Raw genomic sequence first — 20,313 nt, forward strand, 5'->3', positions numbered from 1 at the left:
AATTGCTGTTTAACCTCTGCCTGTTAGTCATGAAAGTTTGAGACAGCTGCTTCTATAAATAACTAACCCCCTCTCGACTACTTCCCTCCTCAATGTCTCAATCAGCACTCTTCTTTTCTTGGGTTGACGCACATATATTTGTTGGTTGAAAGAGAGCAGAAGGAACACTCCATATCTCCTAAAGGCTGACAGCTCTAAGAAGATTCCTTGATCTTGGGAGCTGACAAACACAGCCATGAAGAGCTTGAAGTTCCTAGCAGCCGAGGGCTTCGTTCAAACTGGCTCAAATGCGTGTAAGAACCTCCATTGCTTGTCTTACAATCTCTACCCAATCCTCTTCAAAGCCAGCTATCTGCATGAGGAGGCCACAATGCTCCACGACTTGGTCCAGACGTGGCCTCTGACAGAGCTCAACTTGCGCAAACTATTGGGCAGCACAGTCGACTGTCCAGATGATCTCACGTCCCGCGCCTGCAGGCTCTGTCTGGAGGCCATTCTCTCAGGTCAGAGGGACTATGTGCTTCAAGCTCCAAGCACGTATGCAAAAATGTTACGTGTGGTGGATCTAATAGGTCTGCAAGACATAGAACACCAGGTCTGTCCCTGTAGACGGACTCTTGGCCGCTGGGCAAGAACTGAACTGCTTACCCGCATGTGCTACGAGACTATGGTGTCCATGCAGGCCGGCCAAGCAGCACCATCAGCGTTTGATGTGGAGGTAGATGTGCGCTTGGATGCATTTGTTACTGGACGGAACTATGAGGTGGTGGCTCAGGCTCTGTTGCTGCGCAGACACTGCCCATTAAAACTGAACTTTGTAGGTCTGCGTGTGGACTCGCTGAGCCTCAGGAACCTCTTTTACCTTCTGAAGATGGTGGAATCACATGGCCTGCAGAAGCTGGAAGTTGTGCACAATGTACATCTGGAGGCTCCACACATTGAGGTACTGCTCTCTCAGCTGAAGTTCCCACAGCTGCGCTCGCTTACGTTTCCTGCACAGGCTTTGAATGTACACAGATTGGCTCTGGAGGACGAGGGACTCATGGGAGTTCTGGGTGAGCTGATGAGCAAACTGACTGAGCTGAGAGAGCTCTATCTGGGGTTCTCCACACTTACAGGTCATCTGAGGAAACTGCTGAGGTAAAGACTATAAAACCATAATGTGACCACAGTTGCCATTTAAACTCCTACACATTTTTAAATCATTTCATCATTTGTGATATATTAACACAATTTATTAATTTTAATATTCAATATTAATAATTTTTCTGTTTTGATATATGTTACCCTGGATCACAAAATGAGTCATAAGTAGCATGGGTATATTTGTAGCAATACACTGTATGGCTCAAAATTATTGATTTTTCTTTTGTCAAAAATCATTAGGATATCAAGTAAAGATCAAGTTCCATGAAGATATTCTGTAAATTTCCTACCGAAAATGTAAAAACTTAATTTTTGATTAGTAATATGCATTGCTAAGGACTTAATTTTGAGAACTTTAAAGGCGATTTTCTCAATATTTTGATTTTTTTTTTTTTTGCACCCTCAGATTCCAAATTATCAAATAGTTATATCTCGGGCAAATATTGTCCTAAAAAAACCATACATCATCTGAAAGCTGAATTAAAAAGCTTTCCATTGATGTATAAATCTTAAAAAAATTATAAAGCTTAAAAAAATGACTGTTTTGTGGTCCAGGGTCACATATTTTAAAAATGTATTTATTGCTGTGATTATGGCAAAGCTGAATTTTTTTTTTAACTCCAGTCTTCAGTTTTACATGATCCTTCAGAAATCATTCTAATATGCTAATTTGGTTCTCAAAATACATTTCTTATTATCATGGATGAAAACAGTGCTGCTTAATATTTTTTTTGGAAACCATGATAAAGATTTTTTACTGACCCCAGCCTTTTGGATGGTAGTTACCATAAGGTATCTTTTTAATTTAAATATAAGATCCGACACCCTTATTTGACGGTTTTACAGTCTAATCAACTGTTTAATATCAAGCCATGTTGTCTAGCATGTTGCTGTTGTTCGGATATGGCTCTTTTTTGTTGTTGTTGCGTGACTGTTAGACAGACAGCTGTCCTATTGCAAACCTGAAGTAGGCCAGGACATGACTCTGGCAACACAATCCCCCAGTTTCACAGACAAGGCTTAAGCCTAGTCCTAGACTAAAATGTAAATCTGAGCTGTTTCAACTGAAATAAACTTGCACTGACTGATCTTAAAATATATCAGTGCCTTTTTGTCTCAAGATGCACACCAGTAATGTTTTTCTTCTAAGAATGTTTATAAAAAGTACTTAAATGTCCTAATTGAACTATGGCCAAACCCTGACTTAGTCTAAACCCTGTCTGTGAAACCGGGCCAAAATGTTCTATATTTACTGTAAACAGCAGCACACGTGTCTTATAGCAGTCAAAACATCTCGGGCCTCATTTATAAAGCGTACGCACAGATTTGATCTCGGAGTGTGCGTACGCTTAAATCCACGCCAGCGCTCATATTTATAAAAACGTGGAAAAGTGCTTAGCTTCACGTCAGGGTCTGAGCAGATGTACGCACTTTTTATTGTCGGAGTATTGCAGCTTTTTTTTTTTTTTAATGTAAGCTGATCTTGCAGCTCGCTGTTCTAAATTATGATGATTGGTGATATTTTATGTTAATGACATTAATTAGCTGAAACCGTTCAATTGCGTGCAAGTTCAAGATCATTTGCTATTCATAGATTTCACATCCTAAGAGACTCGTACGCGTTTTCTGTTCGTATGTTCATTCTATGAATCAAACGTACGCATATTCGAGAGATGATCAAATGTAGGATGGTTTCTGCGCAACATTTTATAAATAAGGCCCCACGTCTCATAGGTGTATATTAACAGAGGGATTTATGAATATTTATTATTAATATCTTATGGGTCAGATTTTGTTTTGGCACACGAGACTTCAAATGGATTGTGAAGTTTGCTATAAATTTCCTGTTGTATCCAATAGATTTGTGTGTGTGTGTGTGTATATATATGTGTGTATATATATATATATATATATGTATGTGTGTGTGTGTGTGTGTGTATATATATATATATATATATATATATATATGCGCATGCATTTAATTCATTAATTTATTACAAAATAATGCTTATTTTCAGCAAGGGTGCATTACATTGATAAAAAGTGTCAGTAAAGACATTTATAATGTAAGATTTCAAATAAATAAACATTAAAGACTAAAAAACAAATTAAACAGCACAACAGTTTTATCATTGATAATGGTAATATAAAGGAAATGTTTTTTTGAGCAGCAAGTCATTCTATTTAGAATGATTCCTGAAGGATCATGTGACAGCTTTTGCCATCACAGTAATACATTAGATTTTAAAAATATAAGTGTTCATTTTTAATAATATTTTACAATATTACAACTTTATTGTATTTTTGATCAAATAAATGCAGACTTGGTTAGTATGAGACTTCTAGATGTGCAGTAGAGTTGCAAAAAAGTATTGCCAAGTGAATAACTCAGTTTCTTTTTCAGAGATCGCAGTGCTGAATTCTATCAAATTTAGTTTAAATTATTATTTTTAAATATTAATATGCATAATATTATATAACATAGTATTAACTGAATTTAGTGTAATTTGCACTGTTGCAGTTTGATGCTTTATGTTGAGATCATTCCTAAACACTTGTTTTGAGTAACTCAAATCTGTTTGATTTGCCAGCCCACTGAACACTCCACTGCAGTGTATTGAGTTAGCGAACTGCAGTCTTAACGCAGTGGACATGGCCTACTTTGCCAACAGCCTGCACAGTGAGCACATAGTAAAGCTGGACCTGAGCGGTCATGAGGTAGCTGACCTCTTCCCCAACACCTTCCGGAAGCTTCTGCATCGCTGTTGTGCCTCACTCACTAGTCTGGGTCTGGAGGAGTGTGGGCTAGATGATGACAAACTGGATTTGCTCACCCAAGCACTGACACCGTGTCATGGGCTACAGGAATTGAAGATCCTGGGTAATCCGCTGAGTACAGCTGCGCCATTTTTTCAATATGCTGGCTCTGGGTTTTCCTGAATTGAGGTACAGTAAAACCATGTGTTCACTGATATCTATTTGGTTGTTTTAGTTGTAATTTCATTGTATTACATTCTCAGATATGTTGAGCTGCCTGTCCCTCGTGACTGTTATCCTGAAGGTGTAACCTATCCACTGGATGATAGGACGCTGAAACATTATGACATGGAGAAGTTCCAACAAGCCAAGACTGAACTTGTTGGTATCTTAGCGAGGGAGGGAAAAGGACATATAGAAGTCTGCACGCCATTATTTGGAGCCTATGATCCTGACATCAATGAGACGAGCAATGAGCTGGGAGTCTCCATGCTACACTCCTTCAGCAGTGTCATAGGAAACTTCATTGACACAGTCAACAGTGTTACCCAACAGAGAGAGCAAAGACTGATGGAGTGAGAGTGCTAAAAATTAACTTTTGCTATCCCAGGAATAAAATGAATACATGTTCAAATAGAAAAGTTATTTTAAATTAAACTTAAATTACTGTCATAGTATTTGATCAAATACATGCAGCCTTGAGCAATTGAAAATAAAAATCTTACCAACTCCAAACTCGGAGGAAATAATGCAATAATAGATGCGATTAATATTTCCATAAAGCATTTAGAATAATTAATGCATAACATACACTTATTCAAAGCATTAATAACTGAATATTTCAGTACCAGTATTGGGATCACTGACATGTTCATAAAACTTGAATGCCATTACATATTTAAAATAATCTCTCTACATTTTTTTTCTACATAAATTTAAAGAGCTAATGTGACTAAAGAATCCACAGCACATGTGAAGGAAATAATACATAGGCATGTAATTGTGTAACATGATTCATTTGTGTGATTGTACTTTTGTAACTGATGAATAGTGAACACTATTTAAGGTAAACTGTAGTTATGAAATTTGACTTATCTTGTAAAATCTGTTAGTCACTTTGTATACTGTATATTGTGCATTTATTGTCTGTATTTAAACAAATGGCCTTATCTTTGGAGTCTACTGTAAACAGTCTTTGAAAAATTAATTGACTGTACAAAACTGTCATGACTTTTTTCCATTTAAAGGGGGGGGGGGGGGGGGGGGGGGAACAGGCACGTGAAGCTATGTCAGAAAGGAAATTTTATTAAGTATAGGGACTCATCACAGAATACATTTTCTCTTAAATACAAGACACCAGACATCGCACCAAAGAGGCGCTTCAGTCTCTTCACACTCATCCTACTTCTTTGCCCACTCCTCCTTTTCCTTCCTTTCACGAACAACCTCCTCCAGATAGGGCTCAATGTAATGCACATCCTACAAAGAACGATATTAATTGTGAAAAACATTTGAAGCAGAGGCTTAAATAGATCTACAAACACATACGTTAACTACATATCTCTTGTATTTTCCAAACCCAGGTGAATAAAATACAGAAAAACGTTCTCAAACACAAACTTTTCATTTGAAGACACTGTGTCACTTATTATATGAAAAAGAGCAACATGCATGCTTTTCCTACAATCTATGTTTGAACTCCATGACAAAACATGGGAATTTTTTTTCAGTCAATTGATCACAAATAAATTTTCATAAAAAAAAAACTGGAACACTGTCTAAAAATCTTTGGGTCATAAAAATATGTATTTATGCACCCTACACAAAGAAAAAGCAGGTAAAATTAGAATATATTCAGCTGACATGCTTTCTCACCTCCTCATATTTAGTCCACTGATCCTTGGGAAGAACCTGCTGTTTCATTGAAAGATCCAGAGCTCTCTTGAGACGGAACATTCTGTCATTGTAAACTTGTTCTGGGAGCCGACGGACGGCTTCTTTCACATCACTGTCCTCGTGGAGGGTATCATCCCGCATCAAGCCTATATGACATGTAATGACACAGAAATTGGTACATTTGTAAGTTGTTTTCAATGTAAATATCAGTCCATGAAGGTAACAAGTTCTAAACAATGCTTTGTCTACATGGCAAAGAGAAAGCACTGCGTACCAATTTTGTTGAAACCGCATGCATTGTAGTACCACTTCTTGAAGCCCACCAAGAGCCTGCTGGTTGCAGCTGTACAGGGACAAGAATATACATAACCAAAATTAGAGATAAGTAACGAAGCAAGTTTTCTTAATATCAGTGAGTGTCACTTAAAGCAGGGTTCCTCAATAGGCGGCCCGCGAGAGAAAAATGTTTGGACCGCGCTCATTTCAAATAATGTGGCATGAAAATTCAAACGCAGCGACATTAACTTGCATCGTGTCTACACAGGTCGCGAGCAGCGCGGCGCAACAAAATACAATAGAACTTATTATAACCAGTATATATGGATGACCAAACCTGCATTAATTAAATATGAATAAATTAATAAATGAATGAATAAATAAATAAATATATTAATGAATAAATAGATAAATGTGATAATAGGAAAATAAATAAATGAATAAACGACTTGATAAAATAAATATTAATTTGTAATGCATTTTTGCCCCCTTAATTTATTTTCTGCTTTTAGACATTTATACATTTTTAAACATTTTTTTAACTTTTATTTTTTCACTAATTATTTTTTTAATGTATTATTATTTATACATTGATTTTTTTATATATATTTATGCATACATTTTTTTTTTAGAATGATTTATTCCAACATGTATTTATTTTTTAGATTTATTTATTCATTTATTTTTACTTTTCCGTAAAAACATGTAAATGAGGAAGGTGGTCCTTGTGTAGCTTCAGTGCATCATTGGTTGAGAGCTCACGCGTCGCATCGTCAGGCCGCTATTTTCTTTGAAAACTCATCTCTATCGCTTAGCTGGCCTGACGATGCGACGCGTGAGCTCTCAACCAATGATGCACTGAAGCTACACAAGGACCACCTTCCTCATTTACATGTTTTTACGGAAAAGTAAAAATAAATGAATAAATAAATCTAAAAATAAATACATGTTGGAATAAATCATTCTAAAAAAAACGAATGCATAAATATATTAAAAAATAAATGTATAAATAATAAAAATACATTAAAAAAAGAATTAGTGAAAAAATAAAAGTAAAAAAAAATGTTTAAAAATGTATAAATGTCTAAAAGCAGAAAATAAAGGGGGCAAAAATTAATTTTATTACAAATTAATCATTTATTTTATCAAGTCGTTTATTCATTTATTTATTTTCCTATTATCACATTTATTTATATATTTATTTATTCATTAATTTATTCATATTTAATTAATGCAGGTTTGGTCTACACTGGATGCAGCGCTGAGCGACAAATCCCCGACAGAAAACTGCTGACTCGTTCTATTTATGACGTACTGACACAAAGTTCAATTGATTTGCAGTACTTTTTTTTTTTTTTAAATAGTATTTATAGAGTTGTAACTTTTAGTTTTAGTTACTTTTTCTTATTTGTAAGTCGCTTTGGACAAAATATACATACATACTTTTGTCATTTAGCAGACGCTTTTGTCCAAAGCGACTTACAAATAAGAAAAAGTAACTAAAACTAAAAGTTACAACTCTATAAATACTATACACCCACATATTTAAGAAAATAAAGAAATTAAATAAAATTGACATGCATATAACAACATTTCAATAATAAACATATAAATTAAAAAACTAAAATAAAAAGCGATACTTCTATCCCTTGCCGGTGTCCCTGTCTGGTGGAGTCGCACGGTAGAGTTGATGGTCTTTACACTCTTTACTTTTGTCATTTAGCAGAATATATATATATATATATATATATATATATATATATATATATATATATATATATAATAGGTTAGTGGCCCTTGGCTTGGTGTTACTGGCAGAATTCGACCCTCGGCGAAAACTAATTGAGGAACCCTGCCTTAAAGCAACCTGACTTAAACGTCTGCTGTGGTTAACGGATGTGGAGCTTATGACAGGAGGGAACAGGGTTATTATAGCAGAAAAATCACTGATGAACACGTCACAGCTGACATGAGATTCAGTTAACCGCCTGTAACGTTACTCCCGGTGAACCATCAATGACTGAATCACGGAGCATTTCATTCGTCCTCCTAATGCATCGTTTACAATAATTAGGACATAAATGGACAGTTACGTTGGGATGGAAACAGAGCATAGTCATATTTTGAGTGGTAACGGGCAGACGGGGACACACAGTAGAGGACATCAGTGCTTTACATGACAAAACTAACAACCTCGACAATAAACGGCCATTCGAATAGCACAGAAATCAGACAGATGGTAAAATAACTCGTTTGAACGAGGGCAACAAATCCATACGCTCGCAATTTCCCAAAACGCTCACAAATAACATTTTACCTGGTGCCCTCGACGCCATTTCTGTTCACTGGGAAAGTCGCACAGGATTGTGGGATATGTGACGTCTTGTCCGGTGATTACGCAATCAGTTTTTCTCAGCATGCGTGGGGTCATTGGCTGTCACTGTTTTTTTTTTTTGTTTTTTTTTAAAGATTTTAATAATTCTTCTTGATCTGATCGCATAATCTTCACTGACACTACCTGATATTGTTACCCCCCTTATACTAGGAGGTTGTAATATTTATGGGACTGATACTGGTTAAGATTAGTCCCTATACAAAATATAATCAACAACTTTTAAGCCACTGCATCAACATGTTTCTCCATAGGACTGGCGGAACAAATTCCAAAAGCTGGATTGCTTGCCATCAGATTAATTTCCTTGTGTTTCTTATACAAGGAGGATTTAATATTTAAAAACATAATTCTGCTTCACCTCAAGTATCTGAGGTGTGGAGGATATTATCTTCCTCTCTTAAGGAAGATCACAGAGGTTAAAAAAATACAGAGGTCTGTCAGGCCCAAATTAAATTAAAGTTACTTCCTGTGTGTGTGTTTTTTTTTAAATCTGAGATTAATAAATGAACATTAACATTATTGCCAACATATAACATTAAAAAATGGCGGACAAAAAGCATGAATTTGACAGCTTTTCGCTTAAAATTTATATGTGGCAAATTAGTTTTTAGATCTAGAGCTGTGTAATTTGACTTACACAAGTACACCAAGGGTCATTGTCCTGTGATGATATACTCTATTAAAATGGAGTATATCATCACAGGACAAAAGATAAAATGGTACTATAGCCAATTTAACTTTGCAATGTTTATTTATAAAACTATGTTCATACAACCCAACTATTAAACATAATTCCATTTATTCTGTACATCTACAAGGTTTTCTGAAATCTTTCAAAGTCTTCAAGAGTGGTTAATGCTACTTCTGAGCAGAAAACATCATCAGGCAAGAACACCAAGCGATCCAAGGAGATGTAGTTGGGTTGAGATGGTTGGTACTGAGCCCGGCCTAAGTACTCTAGAAACAAGTGTCGCTCCCGGATGCGAAGGAATTTGGCATTAAGGACCTTTGAGAAAGTAAAAAAATAAATAAATACAAATTAGCATGTTGCACAGTACCAAGTAAACTCGCACATTACACTACATGGAACATTTAGATTTAACAGTTAATACATCAGTTATTTCTCTTATCTGGTTGAAGAGAAATACTATGCAAAGTGCCTCAGTTAAATGATTATATCTGTACATACAATCACAACTATACATTTATAAATAAACTAAACTGCATTTGCATTCATAGGGCTTCGAACCAAACCATTAATATGTACCTGTGGGAACTTTGCAATAAGTGCGTGTGGAACATCCATGGTGTTGTGAACCAAGTCAAATATTTGGGTGAGTTTTCTTTTATTGGCTATTAGAACTTTAGGGACTGTGGTCACAATATGCTGGATTTCATTTCCACGAAATCCAAACTCCAGTTCACAAACCTGGATGAGAGAAATATGAATTCCTGTCACATTTAATATCTCAATAAAAAAAATATAATGAAGAAAAAACAAATCAACAAAGTGTCGGACCTTTAGATTCTCTTTAATTGGCTCTAAACTGCCACACAGTAGTTTTGGTAGGCGAGTCACAACATCTCGGGTCTAAAGCAAAAATCATGACAACAACACTCATGGTAAATGTAGCTCTTCTGCAAATGCTAAAGGCCAGTATGAAAATCAGGTAAAAACCACCTCGTTATTGGTTTAAACAAACAAACAAATATTTATAAGCAGTTATTCTTTTTTGTTCTATAAAAAATATATGTAATTCTACTTCACCTTCTCAGCACTGAGTCCCAACTGCTTCTGAAAAAATCCAAGCCAGTTGTCGAGCCTCTCAACACTGAAGTTAAGCAGGTATGAAGCTTTGCTCAACATAGCAGCCACAGACTGCTTACTGAACTTCTTTGATTTCAAGTAGGACACCCTTAAAATGAACAGACAAAAGAGATAATGTAACCTTTATAATATAATGTCACATTACTTTAAGGATCAAAATGTTAACCGTGAAGCATCCTGAAAGACGTTTCAACGCAAAAGATCACATCTTTCTAAAAGCTGCTAATTAGTTTGTAAAAGTTTTACACTACAGTGTATTTTATATGCGCATATATTCTTTTTCTGACCTGGCTTCAAGGTTGTCCAGGCTTTCTGTGAGAATGAAGGGGTTATTGGTGAGCAGTTTGCCCAGTTTAGACTCTTCAACTCCCAGATCTTTGATGAAGAGTAGTCTGGGTGCAACATCGGCATGGAAGTCAAGTCTAACCAGCATGGAACCCACATTGGGCCTCTGTTCTAGTTTCCAGAGGTTGACACCTGGAAAATGACCAAAAGATTAGACAATAATAATCCAACATAACTTACTTAAGATATGAGACACACCAAGCTGAACCAGTTTGCTGAGAGTTTCTGATTTATCCACATAAGGTCTGAGTGTGGAAGATTCTGGTGGAAGGGCAGAAGGTACTTGGATCTGGACTGCTTCCTCCTCGCTGATTTCCTGAAGCGGTGAAGGATGCACAGCTGCATCCAAATCTACAGAAAACAAGACAGATGATGAGCATGACAATTCAATCAGGGATTCACAAGCAAGTAGGTAGAATACATACCTTTACTTACCTATTCGATGCACGTCAGAATTGAATGGCACAACCTCTTTCTGCGCAAGATCAATCTTATTACAGACATCTGGCGAAGCAGCTTGGTGGTCCGTGAAGTGTCTCCATGTCTGTGTGCTGTGTCTCTGTGAGAGTGTGTGTCTGGTGCTGAGCGGAAGCAGTGTGAGATGTGAGCGCTGATGCAGAGCGCGTGTCGACTGCTGGAGAGCTGCAGATAACAAACTCACACACCGCTGACAAACATGCATGACGACTCACCAGAGCCTTCCTGGATGGAATAATATACAACAACAGTGCGTTATGATGCTAATTCTTATTGTGTGTTGTTGTGGAAATATATTATTTTGATTTAGTAACTAATATACATTTCTATACAAACTTAATGTGACTGAGAGTATTGACTCCATTCAATGTCATTACAGCAGTAACATTATTAAATCTTCTATACACGGCGCAAAGATCCAGTTTGTATCACAGCGTTACTATATATCTATCTATATATATAGATATATATCTACTATAGAGCTGACATCTTTTAAAAATATGACATTACCTGTTCTCGGTAGAAGCATACAAACTGCTGTTGTTTCCAGTCTTCTTCGCAGTTCGCTGGTGATGCGCAATACACTGGGTCTCAGCGCCCCCTAAACGCACGGAGGAATAATTGCATAATCAATTCAGTCAAGGGACAAAGGGATTTATTAATTACTTTTTATTACAAAAAATACATAACACGGCTGTATCAAGTCAGGGCTAAAGGCAAATAACGTAATGTGTAAGAACATTGATTTCAGTAGTTTTTATTCCAATATGAATAAAACAAGCAGACTGCGAGGCATTTAAATACTGCACTATAACAGATTGTGTTTAATTATTGTCATATACAAAACAGAGTTGTCACAGGCACCATTGAGAAAACCAAAGCCCTATGGACTGTTTTAAAAAGTGCTCGCACAATTACAAAAATGATCTTTACAACAAATGACACAACATTATTTTAACAAATGTATATCACAGTATATAACATTTTATGTTATATGCTTGTCTAGCTGACAAGCTACTTTTGTGTAAATGTTCACAACACTGAAGCTCAGGGAGAATTTAAGGACATAGTGTTGTTACAGTAGTAGGTTTTTGAAAAAATAAAACAAAAACAACATGCTGTAGGCCAAAACTTCATTAAATATATATTTTTTAAACATAGAAACTATGAAATTGGAGCAGCTAAAATGTTACTCTTTTATGTTTAGCCATAGCAAATACTTTCATGAAAGTAAACATGTATGTTGCATGTAATTCAAAGCATGCAAAACAACAGTAAACATTAAATAATGAAACCGATGCATCTGAAAACGTGATTAAAGAGTACAAACTGAAGGCTCAAAGCCTTTGAAAGAGCACAACAAGCGAATGGAGTGGCACCAGCTGTGCAATTTCACGTCAATGATCGCAATTAGATTTGTACTTTCCTATGAAAACCTACCGCCATTCAGACCATTTGTTTTCTAAGACAAGCATTTCTGTAAGTTTGAGAACAAAACATTATATTTGTAACCTCAACTAGGTCAGAACAGTTCAGAACCATTTAGTTTTTAGTCCAATGTGCATGCTTGTATTGAGAAGCAGCTAAAAGAAGCACTTTTTTTTGCATGTGAGACGGAACGCACATGTAGTATCCATGAAAAGGACATGCACAGAAATACATAACACATTATATACAAACAAAACGATTAAAAACAATAAAATCTGCCAGTGTTGACCATAAAAGTCTATATAATGTGAAATCTGGGGCCAGGGGTGGCGACGATGTCACTGTAGGGCTCGTCCTGCCTGAGCTCCACTGCCTGCTGTTTCTTCAGCACGAGAAAGCTGTAGAACTTAGCAGCTGCTTGTTTCTTGTTGTTGCTTCTGCACAGATCCAGCAAGCTGATCGATTCTGCTCCGGTCTTAGCAATGACTCTCTGTGGAAAGTAAGAAGAAGCAGTCGAAGGTATTATGCATAAAAAATATGCATAGAAAATATGCCCTAACAGATCTTATTTATCAAGATATGAAGTGCATGTTCAAACCTGTAAACCGTGCAGCATCTGCTGCGTCCTCTTGTTCCACCTTCTCTCCTCCTGATCCTGGTCTCCGCTTTGACCTTCCTCGTCCTTTTAAACACAAATTCAGAATGAACTGAGTGGCTCGATCTGACGGGAATCAAGTGCAACCAGTGCTCAGACGATCACATGCCTCGTATGATAAATTATAATAACTGAACAATTAAAAATCCAAATGCAAATAAAAAAAATACAGGACAAGCACAATTAAAATTTATACACAAAACTGGGCATTTAAAAATGAAGTTGGGCATAAACAGCTGTACTATTATGATGCTTAGTGCTGAAAAGTTATTCTAATTTAGCTCCTTGATCCTAATTTGTGGTTGTTAAAGCCTCATCACCTCCTCCTCCTCCTCATCATCCTTCTTCTCTTTGCTCTTCTCTCCAATCAGGTCGAATTCAGGGATGAACTGTGAGATGTTGCCCTGTTCCTCAGGTGGAATGTCCACCTGCTGCATGTTCACGTGTTGTGCGGACACAATAGAGGAACGATCATCCTCCAGCATCTGTGAGAAAACAAGCGAAAGCACAGAATAAAAAAAAAGCACAAACAGTGGGGTCAAAAAACCCACACTAAAAATCTGTAATTTAAAATCTCACAGGTAAGGCAGGCTCTGTGTCCTGAGCTTTGCGCTTTTGTCCACGGGGTCCAGATGGAGGAGGCATGACTGATTCATCAAGGGTTGTGCGACTGCCCTCCATGGCTGAAGCCTGCAGAACACTGGGCTCCTCCAGGATGGTCTGGTCTGCAAAAAGCCAAACATGAGCATCCGTGACAAACTTGTGAAATCTTAGTGTCCTCAAATATTTACCATATGAATCAGTCTCTTTTACCAATGATGTCTCGTTGCTGAGACAGGGCCTCTTCTCGTGGTACCTCAGGGTTCTCCAGGTCTTTGAGGAACTCATCTAAGCTGTCTGCTTCTCCACCCTTTCTTCTCTTCCTCAGTTCATCGGGCACCAGAGGGGTCAGGCAGCGTGTGAACATCTGCACAGAGAGATAGAGCTGGTCTTAGGACTGATGATACTAGAGAAGATTTCTAATAAACTAAATTTGTGTAGCAATTAAATGGGAAACAACATTGTTTAATGGCAAGACTACAAAAAACTGTCAAAATAAGTTGTTTTATTAGATTAAATCCCTATTTTACTCATAATTATACACAGAAATCTAATAAAAAAAACTTATTTTGTTGCCCAAGAACAGCCATATCCAAGGCCACTTATGTATTTTGTTGCACTAAAGGCTGTATTAATGTCTCACAGCTTGTTCCAGAGATCTGTCCTGACCTTGAGCAGTCTGCTGTTCCAGAGGGGCTGAGCTGGCAGAGAGAAGAGCTTCTCCACTCCTCCTGTTTCCTTCCACATCATCAGCTTCTTGGTAGGGGGAGCCAGATCCAGAGTGGTGACAATATCGGAGTAGTCGCTCAGCTGGGCACGGATGGTCTTACTGTCCAGCTCCTTCACACTGTCCACAATCAGCTTCCTCTTTCTTTTTGCTTTGGTTTCCTTCACTAATAATATATTAATAGTATGGTTTGATGACAAGATAACTCAAAATGTTTAGGTGCACTGGCAGAAAGGGAAAGTTCACCTAAAAATTTAAATTCTGTCATCATTTACTCACCCTCAAAACATTTCAAACATGTACTGTATGACTTTCTTCTGTGGAACACAAAAGAAAATATTTTGAAGAATGTTGGCAACTAAACAGTTTCAGCTCCCATTGTATGGTAATCAAATACCATGGAAGTCAATGGGAACCAAAACTGTTTGGTTATCAATATTCTTTAAAATATTTTCTTTTGTTCAGTAGAATAAAGAAATACATACAATTTTGGATGCCAGGAGGGTGAATAAATTATGACAACATTTTATTTTTTGGTTGGACGTTTTTGAATGTAGAACAGATTATTATTATTTTTTTTTTTCAGATTTATAACTGTCCTGCCAATTTTTATACCTGTCATGCCTCACCACAGATAATGGATTATGGCACATAAAAAAACAATAAACTGTTTGTTAAAAGTTTCTTTCGTTAATAAACATGTACATACTTTTACATTTTACTCCATCAACTTATTATGCATGCCAGAAACAAAAACAGAGCAAAAAAAAAACAAATTTGACAAAAAATAATTTACTAGGATAATGTGCAATAACAGATGGAAATAACTATAAAATAACTCCATGACAGCTAAACATTCATCAATAATTGTCACTTGTTTATCGTTTTAAATATAATTAATTAATCATAAATATAAATGTTTATATAATTAATATAATTAAAAATCATAAAATATATTTTAAAAATTATATTTAGATATTAATCATATAAAATAATGTGGCACACAATAAAATTTGTTGATAATTTTTTTGTCAAAATGTAATTCACGACAGTCAGCTAGATTATTTTATTACTACTATTTCTTTGTTCTGGCTCACCTGTAATGTCGATGGGCTCCAAAGCAAAAGCCTCCTCCTCATTATGGACTAGGGTGGTCTGTTCAGTCTGGTCTGTCATGGTGGGCAGCTGCTCCACAGGACCAGAATCAGGACTATCTGGACCTCCTGCGGCTATTGAACAAAATACCAAATGTTTAATTATTATGCATAGCACCAAATACATATCATGATGTTATATGCATTCTTACGTGAAAGGTTGTCAAAATCATCATCATCATCTCCACCGTGGTCTTGGGGCATCATCACACCCTCAGCGATGGCTGGAGGGTCATCAAAAATACCACCTCCATCCTCGGTACTGAGCAGCTTGTCCACTGTAGGAACAGGAAGTAGCCAGTTCAGTCTCAAGATGCTTGTAAATGCAGCTTTAACTTATAAGGTGCTTGCGGATGCCTCTCTTACCCAGCATGCCTCCCTCTGTGCTCTCCATAGGGTTGTCTCCAAAGTCATCTTTGTATTGGTCATACTCTAGGTGATTGGACTTGTCAGCAATCTGTCCACTACTTGACTCTGACTCCAGCAGCAGGTTAGACGCAGACGCTCCATGGATGATGTCCACTTCAAATGCACCTTCCTCTCGCATCATCTCTCGGTCATCCATCCCGAAATCAGCTGTCGAGAAAAATGTGTTGGGTATAAACTATCTGCTGTATGAGGACAATGCGAGGTGTGTGCATGATCAATTTAAACAATAAAAAGACATAAAAACATAAGACAAAAAATTTTACAAACATAAAGAGGATGTTTATATGCCATACCAAAATCATTCTCCTGTAGCAGATTGAGGTTGCCTACTTCTTCTCGCATTGTGATCTCCTCCACACGCGACTGATTCAGGGTGAACTGTTGAGCAACATCAATGTCGCTGCAATCCACAACACAACGAAGGGTCAACACTGACTGCATGCAAGTCTAACTAAATTTTTACATTTAGACTTTGATATCTGCAAGTTGAAATCTGAACATACTCCAGGTCTGGAAGAGGCTGATCGAAGTCGTGAAATTCTTCAGGTAATGTGATGGCGTTGTAGGCAGCTTCACGGTTCTCCTCAGGCAGGTCGACCACACCTGTGTCACACAGTCCACAATATATTATCTCTTGCAGTACAACAGGACCAACTTCTTATGTAGTCCAGCCACAACTTACCTGGGCGAAAAGCCATTTTAATCTTAATAAAAGCCTCATTGCAGTCTGCCAGCAGGTACTTGGCTTTTCTGTGGTAGATCCTCACTACGCCAAGGAGTAAGTGACCAGACGTACGGAGAGCCATTTTTACCTATCAAATTAAGCAAATATTATAAATAAATGGAGCTGCTATAGAGCTGCTTAGTCATTATGTCAATTTGAAAGCCATCCAAGAAGGAATTTCCAATGTGATTTTTATAAATGTGCTTTTTGATTTATGAGTAAAATAAGGCCTGTGACCGTCATTGAAGAGATTTTCATGATTTGTTTTAAACACAATTTAAAGTAGCTATGTTTACATGCCCACAAATATTCAGTTTATAATCGGATTGATGTGTCTGATGGAAAGAAATGACTTTGTGTAAACACTTCAATCCATCTGATTGAGCTTGAGCTGAATAAAATTTTGATTTGATTGACCAGGGTTATTAAACTAAAATTTTTTTTTTTCTTTTTTTTAAATAAAATAAACTTTGAAATGAAATAAAAATAAATGTACTATATGTGATGTACTAAAACAACTAATTAGAAATTAATAAAAAGGATATAGACATTAATATAAAAAAAAGTATATAGACATATTCAAAAATGACAAAACAACAAATTTACCAAAACTTTAATTAAAATTAAGAAAACAGAAAATACAAAAATTAAAACTAAAATAAAATATATATAAAAAGTATCTCAATATTACCAAAATAGCACTAGTGTAGACCTGAAATAATCTGAACCACAGGAAGAAATTAAGCATGTGAATGCTTAAATCAGACTATTTTCTCAATTGGATTATAAAATGTAAACAAATATGTGAATCGGATTGCAATGTTCAGGGTTCATATAAACAATAATTTGTGGACGTAAACACCACTAGTCAAACCTCAAACTTGAAATCTAGGTTTTTTAGACTACAAAATGAACAGCACTATTACTCTAAACAGGTCTGCAAAGCATTTTAAGATCTGCCATGGCATTCAAAAATGATAAAAACCAAAAATGCAATCCACAAGAAAAATGGACAAAAATAAACCTGAACAGCATGATTTCATGAGAATCTATTAACCTTTGGAGAGATGATGCTCTCTACACTGCTCTCCAGATTGCACTCAAACACGTGTGCTTTGGTTAGCTTCTTATCCCAGTGGGCCGCCAACCAGATTTTGGCCAGCGGCCCACGTTTGCTGAGGACAAAGTGGGCGTAGAACATCGTCCCTGCACCTTCTCACACTGAGGTGGTGGGGGACGCTGAACCTGCAGAATAAAATGGCAATGGTGTTAGGCACAATTATTTTTTTTATTTTTAATTAATAAACAGTTATTATCATTTTTTTCTTTATGTCACACCACTTTTCTCTGTACCAACTCAATATGCAGATAAACCGTTGAAATGCCCTTGAAATGTTTTAATACTGTGGGTCTGTAGTGGTATCAAAACACTGCTGTTTTTTGGAGTTTGTGTGTCAACACAACTGACTGTGTCAGTCCGACCAAACAATAGAATTTCATTAAAAACATTTTATGCAGGTAATAGTGTCACTCAGGTCTTTTAAATAATTTATTTCACAGAAATCTAAAAACACCACTCAATAACTTCTTTTTGTCATAACAACATGCAGTTTCTAAGGGTGTTCAATGTAATTTCATTTAATTGCTAACAATATGGTTTCGTGTGTTATTGATTAAACCGTTTCAGTCAAAAAGACTAACAATTCATTCATGAATTTCAGATTAGATTAAAGACATAATTTTAGCAATTCTATTTGGTGAAATAAATTATAGCTTGCCATAACATTTTAAGAATTTACTAGTAATATGTTAGATGTTCTGCTTGAATGTTTAATGTAAAAACTGTACTAAGGTGAAAACGCACACACTAACATAGAATTTTAAAATTATTATAATTTTTTTAAATTCAAATAATTATCTAGATGTAACGTTAACGTTTTCCAAAATATCCCCTCAGTACATATAACGTTAGATGTGTGTGTGACGGGGCCTGTGTGATGCGCACCCTTGACTAATGCACTGTGACCATACCGAGTCAACCCACCCCTGCACTTTTATTATTCAGCTCCTAATGGTGTTATTAAAATATCTAATAGTATATGAAATGTATGATAATGTAATGACTGTTAATAATGTAACAGAAAGGACATACGTTTTGGAAGTCTGTAGCTAAAAGAAAAGCTAACAAGCTAACGGTCTGCTGTCGCGAGATCAACATCTGCCTAGAATTTGTACTGCGGCGCGCGCCATGTGCGGATTTTCCTAGTGCTTTGCATGCGCAAAGACGCCGAACGCGTTCTCCACACAAGTCATTTTTGCGCTAATTAAGACATTTTAAGTGATAGGGTAAATAATTGATGTTACACAGCGTCTGTCTGTCATTTGCCGCTGGTGTAGAGAGGGAGAATGCGTGACGAAATCGAATGGTTATGATTCCAATGCATGCAATTCAATGCAGTTTTGTTTATGTTTTCGCCTTAAGTACTTACGCGGAACGGTCCTATCGTAGCTTTCCGTATTTAGCAACCGTATCTAGGGTACCTTTCTCACCCTCCTCCCACTGTACAGTTTCACTAAAACAAACAAAATGGCGACGCCCCCCTCCCGCCGTGAGCTTCATTTAAAACGAGCTGGATGTTAATGAGGGAAACTAATGCTCATTCTGTATGCATGACAGAAATAGGCAGTTCGTGTACATGAAAAATTTAAAGAATGAAAACAAAATGCAACTTTGATGATTACAAATCCGCACAGCTGCATTTCCAGTTTTTTTGGGCTATAGTTGAGACAAACGCTCAGCCAGACATTAAAATGGGCTATTATTTAGTAAGGCAGAATTTCCTCTGGAAGAACAAGTTGTTATTTTTATGTTAATAACAGTGATGAGAATGCTGATTGAGACTATCAGCGCTGCTTTTTCTTCAAACTAACATCTGGTTTAAAACAACGAAAATATTGTAAATATATAAAGTAGCTACCCAAACGATTTAATTTGATGAATAACTACAAAGTTAGTTGAATTTAATGTCCAGAAGATGGTGGTCACACTCCATCTGTAACGGATTAGCCTACAATTTAATGCTGCCTCAGACTAACTGCTGGATGGATGAATTAAGCACTATGAATATAATAAACATAAGCTTAATGCATATTGATATCTGCTGTAGATCTTGATAATTTTAATAATTTTATTCCTTTTGTTCCAATATGGTGGTGAACAAAACTTACCATCGAGAGACAACAAGACATTAAAGCATTTCTACAGGCTTAAGAAAATTTACCACGGTTTTATTGTAGTAAAAGTGTAGTAGCCTAACCATGGTTTTTTTGGATTACCATTTGTTTTACTACAAATACCATGGTTAAACTATGGTAAGTGTAGCAAAACCATAATTTGTGGTTACCATGGTTTAGTAACCATGGTTTTTTGGTTTAATGTGTAGTAAAACCATGGTTAATTTTTGTAAGGGTATTAA

The 20,313-nt window shown here is 36.4% G+C and overlaps 4 protein-coding genes across 4 annotated transcripts; 1 reads left to right on the forward strand and 3 right to left on the reverse strand.

The window, feature by feature from the left end:
• Positions 1-235: 235 nt before the first annotated feature.
• On the forward strand, positions 236-4,482 carry LOC306847612 (leucine-rich repeat-containing protein 14B-like; the record flags this gene model as incomplete). The annotated part of the gene is given in 4 exon segments (XM_079381655.1): positions 236-1,140; positions 3,738-4,043; positions 4,045-4,092; positions 4,167-4,482. Coding segments are annotated over 4 exon segments (1,575 nt in total).
• A 52-nt stretch (positions 4,483-4,534) lies between these two features.
• On the reverse strand, positions 4,535-8,435 carry LOC306847391 (cytochrome b-c1 complex subunit 7-like). The gene is made up of 4 exons (XM_079381318.1): positions 8,393-8,435; positions 6,074-6,142; positions 5,779-5,945; positions 4,535-5,382 (listed from the first exon to the last, which is right to left on the reverse strand). Exons 1-4 carry the CDS (start codon positions 8,409-8,411, stop codon positions 5,305-5,307), a joined length of 333 nt encoding a protein of 110 aa, XP_079237444.1. The 5' UTR covers positions 8,412-8,435; the 3' UTR covers positions 4,535-5,304.
• A 769-nt stretch (positions 8,436-9,204) lies between these two features.
• Positions 9,205-11,690, reverse strand: LOC306847183 (transcription termination factor 3, mitochondrial-like). The gene is made up of 8 exons (XM_079380991.1): positions 11,631-11,690; positions 11,079-11,310; positions 10,842-10,994; positions 10,586-10,775; positions 10,239-10,386; positions 9,990-10,061; positions 9,738-9,899; positions 9,205-9,476 (listed from the first exon to the last, which is right to left on the reverse strand). Exons 4-8 carry the CDS (start codon positions 10,729-10,731, stop codon positions 9,282-9,284), a joined length of 723 nt encoding a protein of 240 aa, XP_079237117.1. The 5' UTR covers positions 10,732-10,775; positions 10,842-10,994; positions 11,079-11,310; positions 11,631-11,690; the 3' UTR covers positions 9,205-9,281.
• A 70-nt stretch (positions 11,691-11,760) lies between these two features.
• On the reverse strand, positions 11,761-19,448 carry LOC306847185 (double-strand-break repair protein rad21 homolog A-like). Its single transcript, XM_079380993.1, has 14 exons — positions 19,327-19,448; positions 17,895-18,082; positions 16,796-16,925; positions 16,617-16,716; positions 16,407-16,513; positions 16,051-16,260; positions 15,837-15,962; positions 15,628-15,759; positions 14,473-14,696; positions 14,017-14,170; positions 13,783-13,928; positions 13,524-13,688; positions 13,147-13,230; positions 11,761-13,038 (listed from the first exon to the last, which is right to left on the reverse strand). Exons 2-14 carry the CDS (start codon positions 18,036-18,038, stop codon positions 12,847-12,849), a joined length of 1,914 nt encoding a protein of 637 aa, XP_079237119.1. The 5' UTR covers positions 18,039-18,082; positions 19,327-19,448; the 3' UTR covers positions 11,761-12,846.
• Between the last annotated feature and the right edge of the window lie 865 nt (positions 19,449-20,313).

Source organism: Barbus barbus (genome assembly GCF_936440315.1).
Source record: "Barbus barbus genome assembly, chromosome: 27".
NCBI lineage: Eukaryota > Metazoa > Chordata > Actinopteri > Cypriniformes > Cyprinidae > Barbus > Barbus barbus.